This window comes from Limulus polyphemus, unplaced genomic scaffold, assembly GCF_000517525.1.
Source record: "Limulus polyphemus unplaced genomic scaffold, Limulus_polyphemus-2.1.2 Scaffold210, whole genome shotgun sequence".
Taxonomy (NCBI): domain Eukaryota; kingdom Metazoa; phylum Arthropoda; class Merostomata; order Xiphosura; family Limulidae; genus Limulus; species Limulus polyphemus.
In genome coordinates, this window is record NW_013665820.1 from 429,582 (window position 1) to 443,441 (window position 13,860).

Below are 13,860 nucleotides of genomic sequence, written 5' to 3' on the forward strand. Positions count from 1 at the left end.
GTGTCAAAACCCGGTTTCTAGCGGTGTAAGGGTTCATGGTTAATGTTTGAATTTGAAGTCGTAAAACTCAATGGTGAGCATGAATGAGGATTGCTCGGAACTTTACGACAAATTTCTGAACAATAAGAAGTTGTTCGAAAAATTCACTCGTCAGAGAGGTATTTAAAGAAATAAAAATGAAAGCAAAAATATTATTTTCACTTGATGATACTTATTATTTGAATAATTGATTGTTTATACTTTTCTCTAAAAAAGGAAGGTTCCAGTCTTAAGACCTGAAAACCTGGTTATTTTATTTCTTCATAACCATTGGTGAAGAGAGTACGATTTAGTCACTTACAAATAAAACCCAGGTTTGTGAATAGAAAATTGTATGAAATAGCACACATCTACTCAATTTTTTCTTACCTTTTATTTTACCACAAGCAACTTTCATTTATACTGATGGTTGAATACATTATATTATACTATTTTAAATAAGCAAATCAGCAATTCACACGACAACCCCAACTGGTTTGAGGTCACAGTGGAAAGGCATGTATCAGAACTACATTTTGACATTGTTTGGCGTTTGGTTAAAAGTGTGATGCCACGAAAAATTGATCACAAATTATTCATACTCTTAGACCATAAAGTGTTAAGAATTTCCAAGACGGGGATATCACTTGCAGTTAATGACATTGGAAAATTTGGTAATAAGAAATATTCATTATAATTTAGGCTTATTGGATTGATCATTCTTACAAGCAATGATGTTTTATTTCCACTAATTTGTCAATAATATATTAAAACTAAGTTAATTAACCCTAAATGATAATCCGGGAGTTTTCAGAAAGTAAACCTTCCTTCTTCCTTTTTAATCCAAGGGGCAAAGAACTGAAATGTAGTATGATAAAAGAACAGTTAACAAGTTCACAAAGTCTTTATATCTTGGTATTCTCAGATGAACTTATTTCCACGAAATTATCAGAAAGGTCCACTTAACAGAAAGATCGAGTAGGAAATTTGCAGAGTAATCTGAATCTGAAAATTTTACTGAGTTTTAAGTTGCTTGAGAAATGAACCATTTGTTTAAAAATGAATACAATCTTTATACAGTAACAAAAGCAAAATTAAATCACAGTGTGCGACGTGCACAAAAATACTTACAAAATTACTTATAGAGGTCTAGAATGTCGGTTTGCAGTTCCCTTCTCTCAAGACTGGATTCTGTCAAACTAAACACTAGAATTGCAAAAATAGAACAGAGAGAACTTTTATTTGTTTGTTGGTAACCACAAAGTTACACAATTGGAATTCTGTGTTCTGCCCATGATAGGTATTAAAACCTGATTTCTAGCATTATAAGCCCTGAGACTTACTGTTGAGCCACTGGGTGCAAGAGATAACCAAAGTTTTGAGATTGCAAATAAGCTATGTCCTTTCTCTTACAATGGCATCACCACGTGGTTGATCATTCTCTCACAGCATTCGTCGGCTAAAGCATACAGACATAATCCACTCGGCCAGCAAAGGATATTACAATCATTGACGCTTTCAATATGGATATGCGACCTTACTGCAGTGTCCATCCCCTCGGGAAAAGTAGATATCACCTGATATAGAGAACAAAGACATAAAGGCAACTTCAACAACTTTCTGGACCAAGTGCTTATGCCGAACTGCATAGAAACTGACTAAACGAAAATAAATTTAATATCCCTATATTACTTAAAGCAGGTAGAAAACATATGATATGCCTGCATATCGCAACACTCTTTGTGAATTTTATTATATTTCAATAAGAACTCGTTAAAAGTCAACAATGGGCTTTCGTAAGAGATCAGAGTTGTTATGTTCTACAGAAATTATAAGATACAAGGTGCGTTATCTTGTTAAGTTGTTACTTAAATGAACGCCCCCCAATGGCACAGCGGTATCTCTGCGGACTTACAAAAATAGAATCCGGGTTTCGATACCCGTGGTGGGCAGAGCACAGATAGCCCATTGTGTAGCTTTGTGCTTAAATACAAACAAACAAACTTAAATGAACTGAATAACAAAATTATATTATAAAACTAATCTATCAATGATATGAAAACAGTTAAATTGTATTTTTGGTGTAAGGTTTAAATATTTAAGATTTAGTTTTTAGGTGTGGTTAATTTCTGGATACAGGTATTGGATCGATATTTATATTTATAGCAAAGCCACTTAGGTTATCTGCCGCTGTCTCTCATTTTGTAAGTCGGCAACACCCTACCACCCATCATCCATGCTTACGGGTTGACTGTCACTTTTACAATGCACCCACAGTTTAAAATGGGGGGGGGGGAGGGTGTCATCGAACGTCGAGATTGCTGTAATTTCAGTATATACCTTAGAAGAAAATCCAAGGTATAATTAATTTTCAACAATGCTAAATAATTATGAGAGCTATCATATATATATAATTATTTACTTATTTATGAGAGATAATTTACATAGGTGATGGATATCTGCATGCGTTTGTCGTTTCCTGTTTGTCTACAAAAGGTCTATCTGCTCTAGCCGTCCCTAATTTTGAACTAATACAGAAACTACTGATATTTCTTGGGTAACTCTATCAAAAAGTGGTATTTTATTTTCACTCTTATACCGCACCCATAGTCCCAAGGTTCGGAGCTCGATTTCGCGGAAACGGAACGCGAACCATGGACCCTTGAATCTTACATTCCGGCAAAGTAACAAACAGACCACGTATGACTCATCTACATGTAACCTGTTAATTCATATATTTATGTTGTTTTTACAGAAATAGCTTTTTTCTGACAATGACTGATGTATTCTTTTTATTATTTATGTTTCTGGTATTTTTCAGTCCATCTAGTTTATTATTAAAACACTAATTCGTGAATTGTTCAAAAATACTTGGTAAAAGGGGTCGGTGTAGCTTTTTGCCCACAAAGCCCACAAAAAAAAAGGTATTTTGCAATTAAGGCGACATTCCCAATTCTAAATGTGCAGAAAGCCTGTTTTAAACTTTAAAGAGTGTTCTGTTATAATTATTTACATGTTAGTCGTAGAAGTATTCTTCAGGCTTTTTTTAAGTTACTATAATACATTAATTTCATTTTTCTCATTGCTTTATTTAATGTTTAATTTAAAAGCATATTGCATTAGGACGGCTCTTTTAAAAAAATTCTAAATACTAGGAACTTCCAACCTGTCTCCAAACTTTATAAACTCTCAGAATGAGGTTATATGAATTATTTGCACATTAAATATTTTATTGTCTATTTGTTTTGTCTAACTGCCCATGAAAGCTCCTCTCCGCCATCTCGGTAGAAAAAGAAAAGCTAAGGAATTTTTATCTCCGGTTCAACTTTCTTCGCTGGGTAACCTAGAAAATGTTACCCGCTATGCGGATGCATTTTAAGAGTGGCAGTCAATTCTACAGCGAGGATGGTGGGTGTTGTTGACTGTTTGACTTCCCTCTGGTCAGTAGTTCAAACTTAGGGACAGCTATAGATAGACTAATCATCTTTACCATAATTTGCATAAATACAAAATACATTAATAATATTTTTACTCAAAGGTTAAACATAACAGCTTAATAATATATTCACTGACTGGATTATGGATAAAAAAAAATCTTCCTTTTTAATTACTATATCAGTTAATAAGAATTGGAGAGTCTCGAAGATTGTCAGAAGATTATTTCTTTCCGGTATAAATAAAATAACAGCTTAATAATATCCTCACTGACTGGATTATGGATAAAAAACATCTTCCTTTTTAATTACTAAATCAGTTAATAAGAATAGGGGAGTCTCGAAGATTGTCAGAAGATTATTTCTTTCCGGTATAAATAAAATGGATTTTCTTCTAACCTGCGAAACTCATCTCAGGATATTCACGATGTCGTTGTTTTAAATATTATCCACCAGATGATGCTGGCATGTTGTACAGGTGTTAACAGTGAAATGAAATTAAGTGGGTATAAATACTAGTTTCTTCCCTGTTTGGTTAGCCTAATCGTGGGTGTGGAAAAAAAAAATTGTGAAATTTTAGCGTAAGGTTCACTACCGGAGTGATACTTTCGTTACAGAATGATGTTAATAGTCAGGTAATATTAAACTTATGTATGAGTAATTACAATATTTTTAATTTTTTTTATAATTATTTCAATTATTTACAAAATAAATTCCTATTTTTGTATTTTATGTATTTATTCAAATTGACTAACATTAAAAATTATCGGTAATACTATTATGAGTATTAGTACTACTGTTAATAGGCCTATATAAAGTATAACTTGTAAATTGTGTAATTTAGTATAGTATTTTTAGATAGTAGTACTAGTACTGTTGGCATTAACTGATTAAGGATTAAGCCAAGAATTACTTTTAATGATATTACAATTTACTGATATGTTTGAATTGAACTTTTAAATTAATTTAATAATTAATGCCTTTTGCTTTAGTCATAGTATACTGTACCGCATTTTCGATAAGTATTCAGGATGTCAGAAAAACACATAGGTTCAGTAAGTTTTGAGACAAAATGATAAAAACCCTATAGCCCTAGCATTTTCGAAATGTGGATATTTCTTTTTTAGGGGCAAAGTATCATAATTTTGCAACAAAAATTAAAGAAATTGTCTTGCTTCTATCTATAATTTAAAAAAGCCATTATAATTTATTTGACTTACAATTATGTAGAAAGAGAGCATTGTATTGATACTAGTGATAACCTATATCTTAAGACTTAAGTTAATTCTTGAACTTCCATTTAGAATTGAAAATTGTATGAAAATTAAAGTGTTTTGAATAAACCTAGAACACCAGAAAGACTATTTAGACTGAATCCTTTGATATTCAAAACTTGGATATCCAACTCTGTCCATAATTAGAGAATGCAATGAAAACTTTTAGTATTACTAAACTTGGTCATTATCAGCTCAGCATAATCCATCTTCAAAAGAGAAAACCCTCTCCTTCAATCAAGTCATTATTTTCCCATTAAGAATAAAGTTTGCCCCTAAAGCAACAAAATAATCCAGTACACTGAGCTGATAAAAGAAAAAGATGTTAAACCAACATCATACAACCTAGCATCCTCACTCAAGCTTCTGTAGAGGATTTTCTCTTTACACCACCGTCATGAGCATAGCCATACCACCATGTTGGTATGCAACTGATTTTAACTGAGGGAAGAACAGTATATAACAGTTAATGTAATAGCAACTTCACAATGTGAAAATCATTTTGATGTTAATTCTGTGTAGAAGTTGGAACCTTGCTCAAACCCAGTGCACCAAGCAGATCACATATTGTTATTGAAAAATGCAGAACAATTTTTTTGTGTGTGTCATATTGAGAAGGCTAAGTTGACTGTAGGTAATTTTGATATGTATATGGTACTTTTAATAAAATTTACTACCTTGATTAGTTCTAAACTGTATTTTGATATAAATTCCCTTAATTCTGGAATAGTGATAATACATGAGTGGGTTTCATATGTAGAGCAGCAATAACATATATGTTCATAAGAACTCTGATGGAAGACAAGTGAAAACCATAAATTATTTTGAATTATTAAAAAAAAAAATCTTTCAATGTTCCATCTAATGAAAAATTCTAAAGGCTGTCTTTCAGCTTTGATATTCTAGTTCTCAGGGACTAACATTCAGAATGTAATGCACTAATATCACTCATTGAAAGTTCAGTCTGTACTAATATTCCTTGGACAATTTTATAATTAATTGGATCATGGTTTTTAATGTAGAATAGACAATAACAGTAAAGCATTGGCTTCTTGAATTGTTTCCGCTTGTCTAATCTCCTTTTCTTGGCTTCTTTTCTGTGAATAGAAATATGTAGTGATTGCTCAGCCTTGCATTTTTGATGTCAATGAAAATACAAATTGCACTGGTATGAAATCTGGACTAGAGGAATTGTCACTCTTAGTTTGTAGAAATAACACAAAGTATATTATTCCCTGCTTATGAAAGTGAAAGCAATGCAGTATGTAATGATCAAAATCTTGGATAAGAATGTTTTCTTTTTCATTTAAGTAACATCACAGTTATATTATTTAAAAATCAAACAAACATATTTTTATCACTGTTTACATGAAACCAGCACAGTCTGGTCATGACATAGGATTGAGAACTGAAATATAAGCTTGGTTAATATAATTTTCATGGACTGTGAAAATAATATTAAACCCAGTTTTTACTGCCCAAACTGCCAAATAGGTAACTAAAACTCAAAGAAAGAGATTAGTTTGATGTTCACATAATTATACAGGTAATTACTTTTTAACACAGCTGAACATTACAAGATTATACAAAAAATATATATATATATGTATATAAACCAAAGGAATAAGAGTTACAAGAAAAATTAACATTCCTATTTCATATTTAACACTTTCCTTGAACTAATTTCAAAATTAAGAACTTATTTGAAGGATTATTAATAATGTCAGGATTAAGCAAGAAAAGAAGCATTAAAAATGTAAAACAATATGAATTTAAAATGTACTTTGCTAATTACTAAAATACTATATTTAGTAGGCCTAGACTACAATACAAACTACAGTGACGTAGACTAGCAATAAAATTATCATTGCCTACATGGCTACAGGTTACTAGATCTTTACAGATGCAGTCCATTTATTTCTTCAGTCTGTATCACTCAGAAATCTATAAAATGGTTTTCCTGAAGATCTGAAACATCTGTTGTGATAAACAACAACTACACATAATAACCATGACTACACTGAAACTCTTACTGAACGTTGCTTTTTGCTGATCAACTTCATAAATTAGCATGCTACCATGATGACATTTTATGTGAAATACCTGCAAATCCTCTATATAATGCAACATAGCAGAGCAGGCTTGTAAACACACTATTAAACACTTGCTTACTGTTATATATTTCTAGTCTTAAATTGGCTCTAATAATATCAGTATTTCAATCTCTGAAACAAGCTTATAATTTATGACACATCAATTTCTTTACTCCAATTTATCAGGAATGGGGCAGGTACACAATACATGCAGTACAAACTGTTTACTCGTATACATCTTTAACAACCAAATAATAAATCTTCAAAAGTATTTGAGAGACACTCTTAGGTGAAAAAAAAAATAAAAAATAAAAAAATTACATGACATAGAACCACTTGAGAAAATCAGCAGAGCAAGTACAAAAAATCCACAAAACCAAAATTTCTCAATCTTACTGGCTGACTTATATTGTTGAATGTCTCTAGCTGTGTAATAAACAGACTTATCATAGTTATAAGAGAAGAGATTGTAAACCACACACACCATTATTTGCGCATACAGTAATATTATGGTGCACACCCACACTGATGATTATACATACAGGATACAAACACGAATGAATGATGCATAAAATCATGTCACCTTGTACGAAAGAAGTGCATGAACAAAACATATTGAAAGTGTAGAAATGGATGCACCAAAAAGTGAGAAAACAAGGTAGTAATGGGCATGATGTAATAAAACTTCCTCTGTACAACTTCACAAGTGGGTGTGTCTAACATCCTATCCATATCTACTTCATTTTTCTGTGTTCATGATATTGTACTACTTATCGGCACACAAAAAAGTGTGTCTATGATTCTTCGACTTTTGTATAGACAGTAAATAATCCATGACCATAGCATTGATACACAAAAACCTCTTAGGATTTTTTATCTTTGTGTTTAACCCATCTATATAGCTAATGCATGAAATTCTGTTGCCTTCTCATGCAATTGCTAAAGGAGGGACAAGTTGTAAAGAAAAAGAAAAAACATACAAGCTGTGGATCCACACAAATATCTGATTCTTCTGGTGTTGTATAAACAGACTTTACAGTACATGTATTGCCTCTAATAATTCAATTCACAGAAACTTCTAGTCATTGTATGATAAGCATAACTAAGTTTGAGAAGTTTAGTCCACCAGGCGTATTGTATACAGGATAGAAAAAATAAACAAATTTGGTATGGACAGGTGTTGAACACGCCCCTATGTGAAGTTGTACAGAGGAAGTTTTATTACAACATTCCCATTCCTACCTTGTTTCCTCACTTTTTGGTGCACCCATTCATACATTTTCAGTTGTTTTTTTTTAAATATTTTTTCCACTTGTTGGTAGAACAAAATAAAGATCTATATTTGTACATGTTACTAAATTGCTAGATATCTACCTTGATATTCTTGAATTTCAATTAGATTTTTACAGTAAGATAAGTTACTGATTCCTGCAGAGTTTGAAAGGACATTTTGATTTGATAAGAAAATGTATTGGTGTTATTAAGGGGAAAAGAAATTGGTGAGATTAAAAGTAACCTATTAATGCCATCTGCAATGTTTTAGGCTATGGTGAAGATACTAATAGAGGACTAGAATTTGTTTAAAAAAAATTAAAGCTGGCATTTTATAAATTATTCATAAGTGTAACAGTTGAAAATTATATCACCAAGGTTTAACAAAACATTTGGTTTTGATACTTGTTTTGTTTATTGAAAGGGGCCCTTATTGTGCCAAGTGCTGTTTTGTCATCTTGGTCTTTGTAATGTTCTTTACTTACTTGTACAGAGGCTTTTTGAAATATTTACATTATATTGATATTTATGAATAGCAAGTATCTTAAGTTAATTCAGTTTAAATAATGTAATGTTTTCTCAACTATATAAAACCCTGTTTATGATCACCTCATTCCTGTGAGAAATAAGCAACTTCTATACTAACTTTTAGGTATTGAAACCTACATATATAAACTAGTTAAAATTCCATGAGGCATTTCATTAAGAGCTTAATGCATTTCTAGCTGTATTAAGGATGTTGAAGTGTTACAGAATTATGCAAATCATGGGTAAGTTGGAGAAATATTTGTCAAGTGACTTATAATTATAGTAAGTGTAAGCTAATGCATTTGAGTTATCACAATTTGAATCATACATATAATATAGTTGGGAACTCAATTAATAACGTGACTGAAAAAAAAAGAACCTTGAAATAGTGGTGGATAAATCCCTCAAACCACTAAAGCAGTTTTTTGTTGTTATTAGTAAAGTTAATAGAATTGTAGGATGTACTTATACACATGGCTTATAAGTCAAAAGAAATAATTCTCTGTATACAAATCTTGAGTTAGGCCTTAATTGGAATACTGTTTACAGCTTTGGTCTTCTTACTTGAGAAAGGATATTTACTTATTGGAAAGAGCTCAAAGAAGGGCTTCTAGGATAATTCCAGGGCTAGAAGGGCAGGAAGGTTAATTTATAACAATAGGTAATATCTTTTAACTTGTTTTTTCTTGATGAGAAAAGGTGGGTAAGAGGTGATCTTATTCAAGTTTATAAAACAATCTGAAGGATCAGTAGGATAAAGTTCTTTGTGCTGTTATATCTTCTGAAGTTAATAGGATGAAAGAACACAAGTTTAAGACTTGGAAAAGCTGTTAAGACAGTTTTATTTTTCTAACACTGTGATTGGCTTATAGAATAAGTTGTCATTGGCACTATTGGAGGCCATCACTTACAGGAGTTTAAGAGGGGAATTGATGAGTTTCTGAATAATAAAGGATGGGTGTAAATTTTTCTTTTTCCAAAAGTGGATATGCAAGGCAGCCTTGATGTGCTAAATGGTCACTTGTATGTATGTTACATATTGAATGAGTTTATCTTTTATAGATTTTGAAGGTAATCTTTAAAAAAATTTCAGAAAATTCTCTGTATAATATAACTATTAAATACTTCTAAAATAAAAACAGAAAGTTTATTGTTTATTGCTTGTGTTATTATAGTTTTATCTACCAACATATTTTTGATACAGTATGAAATTATGAAGAAATTATGCAAAGGTGTATTTAAGTAACATTTTATTCATTAAAAAAGTTGTAAGAATTATAGCATTTTTGCAATGAGATGTTCATACTGTTTATTTTTATTAATAGTTATTATATCTTAGTTCTAAACACTTTTATAACAATTTTGGCTACAAATCAATTGGGAGTGAACTAAAATCTAAATAAAATAATTTAGATTGAAAGTGTTTTAAGAAAAAAATGGGCATAAGTTAAAAAATTTCCAAATCTTTATAAAAGTTTGGCATGATTTTTGTATCTCATCTTTTGAATAACTTTCCTATGACTTGTAAATATATTTTAATACATTTCAAATGTAATTAAAATTATTTAAAGTTGTAGAGAGGAAATTGCTTGTCACTAAAGTGAAACAATAAAGTCTGACTGCAGACTTTGACTGTTTTTCAGTTCATGTTTCTAGTAACCTAGTTGATTTATTTTCAATAATTTTATTTTTATATAATTAATGTAGATTTAAGTATATATGCAACTAAGTCTCCATTAAATGTTTTCAGTTTTCTTTAGCATGCAACACTGTGAATTTTTTTATCATGGTACCTAATCCTCACATCCAAGTAACATATACCATCTCACTGGTGTTATTCCTAGTACGAGAAGTTAGATTTATCTGTAGTTAAAGGTATAAGTAATAAATATCTAGTTTTTCTAGTTAAAATTAGTTCAGCTTTCAGCATAAACTGGTGGAATTTGTCATTTTTTCTTTCATAAAGTATACTATAATTGTGAGATTTCAACTACACTTGTATTTGAGCTGCAAGTCTTTCTTGAGTTATGATTGGCTGAAAGAACACTTAATGATGAAAGGCTCATACACTTAAGACAGTTTAAAATAATGTTATTTGTATAGTTTATTTAGAATAATATTAACTGTATAATATTTCATATTATTTATAAAGTTAAAAATAATGTTAAAGTAAAGAACAAAATTGACTTTATGTTTAAATATTGATGAGTATTTTCTGAACATCTTAGAGACTACAACTAAAGAAAGTCATTGTTAATTAATAGTGGATATATATATTCATAAACTTTCCTTTTCTCAGCATCATAGCTATGGTGTTTTGCTCTTTTTAATATTGTTTTTGATGTAGATATGACATGTTACTATGTGCAACTTAGTATATTCAGTGATTATTTTGTTAACTACCATACTTGTCAGTTTCAGGCTGACATATTTAGCACTATAAACATGGTGCATTAATGAGGTCAGTAGTCAGTGCAGATAACATACAATTGTGAGGATAATTGAAAAAATTAGAATAATAGTTTTTCATTGATACAAACGTTTTTTTTATTAATACTGAGCTAACTTACTCAATGCAAACTACTAGAACTATAAGCCTAGTTAAAACTGTCAAATTTATATCCATTTTTGATTGATTAACAAATGTTTATTGATATTTGGTTCATTTTTGAATTACTCAAAAGTGGTGTTTGTTGTTTTGTTAAGGTTTTTTTTTATTTAGCCTTGGAGTAAATTGATTGTAGACTTTACTACCATAGGCAGTGCAGTAGGCATAGTGCACTAAATAATTCTGTTTGTGGTTCTTGAAGACAAACACCTTAAGGACTTTCTTTCCTAAGAATTAATATGAACTTCTGAATAAAGCAATCTATCAATAAAGATCAGAACTAAAGATATACTTAATAATGAACTTAGCTAATTAAACATAATATTCAAACTATACTACTTATAATCATTAAGATACAGATATTATGATTATTTCATCAGTTTGCTAAGTAGTTTTGTTAAGTATTTTAACTAACACTATGTCAGCACTGTGGTAAACGTTTCTCTTGTTGAGGCTGATGTCCAAATATGAACTACAACAAAGTGGTGAAAATTATAGTTGCCTTAGACAGCTTAATAGAATTAGGTTAGTCCCAAAACTGTAAATTAAGGTAAAAACAATCTTTAATACTTTATAATGAATAATAAATTTAAAATTAGTACTTTGTAGAATAATCACTATAATAAAATAATATACAGTAAAAATAAAATTAAAAAAATAGATAAGATTAGATTCTATTCTAATCAACTCTGTGTGTACATTCTATGGTACAGTTTCCACTTGTTAAGCTGATGCACAGGTAAGAACTACCATATCATGGTAAAAGTTGTACTTGGCTTTGCCAGCTTAGTAGATTTAGGTTATTCCTAGATCCATAAACTAAGCTAATTATGTGAAATAACCTTTATAATAATAGAAATTAGAATTAGTTACAAGTATAATGACCAATACTGTTAAAGAATATAACCTTAAAGAAAGGATAAAGTACAATTAACTTACTGTTGTTGTTGGAAATTAGATAATACTCACTGCTTCTAAAATCTGCTAAGATTGAGAGAGAGATACCTGCTATCAGAATAGCATCTTTGCTCACAGAGTATATGTGAAATCCATGTTACTGTTGGTCATTCCACTATAAAATAGTTGAGTGAGCTTCACCTTCCCTGCTAGCTACAACAATTACATTGAATATATAACTAACATAGAATGAGCCAGAACAACAGACAAATAGAGCAAAAGGAGGTTAGCCAACTTCTCTGAATAACATGGTATTGTTAAATGTATACATATGTCTGCAACCATGCACACACACACACACACACACACACACACACACACACACACACACACACACACACACTAGAAGTTTGGAAAATTCCTTTGACCTTTAAAAGTTCACTGTACTAGAGAATAGTAGATAAGAAATATTATACATGTACTTGCATACTGCGAGGGATAACATTTAAAAAAGAAGTAACAAGATATTAAATACAACAATGTAATTACAACAATCTAATATAACTTAATTTTAGATTTAAAAGTAACAGAATTAATTTCATACATTTAGAACTAAACAATGCTATTTTAATTGTTTTGTTTTTCTGAATATTTGGCATTGAGCTAATGTAACTTTTAGATAAATTCACAGTTGTGAAGGTGATATATTACGAGTTAAATACTCATCATTTTATGTTCAATAGAGGCATTATCTCATTGTTATAATGATGCTGTTTTGTTTTCAGTTTTTTAAAATATTTCTGGGTAACCTGTTTTTACAAGCTTACATAACTGTATATGAAGATAAGCCATTGAAAATGTAAGATGTGATATACTGTATATTACTTTTTTCTGTTTTGTTTACAGGTAATCCCTTTGTCAGATCCTGTAATTGATGGGTATGTCTAATATGTATGCTGAGTATAGAGCTGGGAGGAGGACCACTCCACCTGCAACCCCACCTTTTGGAAGAAGACGAGGATCATCAGATACTGATCCTCGTGTTAGACTTAGCTTTAATCCAACAGGATTTCTGCAAAGCTTTGGAAACCCTTTCCGTCGTAGATCAAAACCAAAGGTGTGTAAACAAAAACTGTCTTGTTAATTTTACTATAGATTTTCAGTAGCTGTTGCAGTTAATATTGAAAACTGAATTAAAGAAGAATTATGCTATTAAACATCTAAATAAGTGATGCCTGAAAAGTTGTTTTACCTTCAAATTGTCATTAAGTAACATCTTAAGTAGTAGCTTTCTCATAATCATCAGAGTTTGTAACATATATCAGAATTTCTCAATGAATCTACAGTGTGATAAGATATTTTAATACATGTATTTATTTATACAAGTTTTACCTAAACAAGGTATTTTAAATTTGTTAGATTAACCATTTTAAGTATAGTTTTATCCATCCTATTAGTTCACTTATTTTCTAAACACCTATATTTAGGATTATCTCATTCTCTGAAAAAAGATATTAAAGTTGTATAAATTTATATTCTCAAAAAATATATACAGTTGATACAAGTTTGTATAGAAATATGTGTTGATTAAAAGTTTTCTAAATTGATGTAATAAGTATCATTCACAGGAGCTTTGTTATTTAATGTTTTTTAAATACTGCACACAAAAAATATTTCATATAAGTTATGTTAGGCTATAAATTTGTTTCACCCTTCTTAATTTGTCTATTACAGGT

General features: G+C 30.4%; 1 protein-coding gene across 3 annotated transcripts in view; it reads left to right on the forward strand.

Moving 5' to 3' along the window:
* Positions 1–3,955: 3,955 nt before the first annotated feature.
* Positions 3,956–13,860, forward strand: part of LOC106478430 (ras association domain-containing protein 1-like) — a 70,256-nt gene continuing 60,351 nt past the window's right edge. For all 3 annotated transcript variants that reach the window (XR_002609899.1, XR_002609898.1, XM_022382015.1), the window contains exons 1-2: positions 3,956–4,087; positions 13,031–13,241. Coding sequence is in view for 1 of the 3 variants with exons in the window: in XM_022382015.1 (XP_022237723.1) it covers positions 13,059–13,241 (183 nt within the window). In the remaining 2 variants the exon portion in view is untranslated. The remainder of the gene's footprint in view (positions 4,088–13,030; positions 13,242–13,860) is intronic.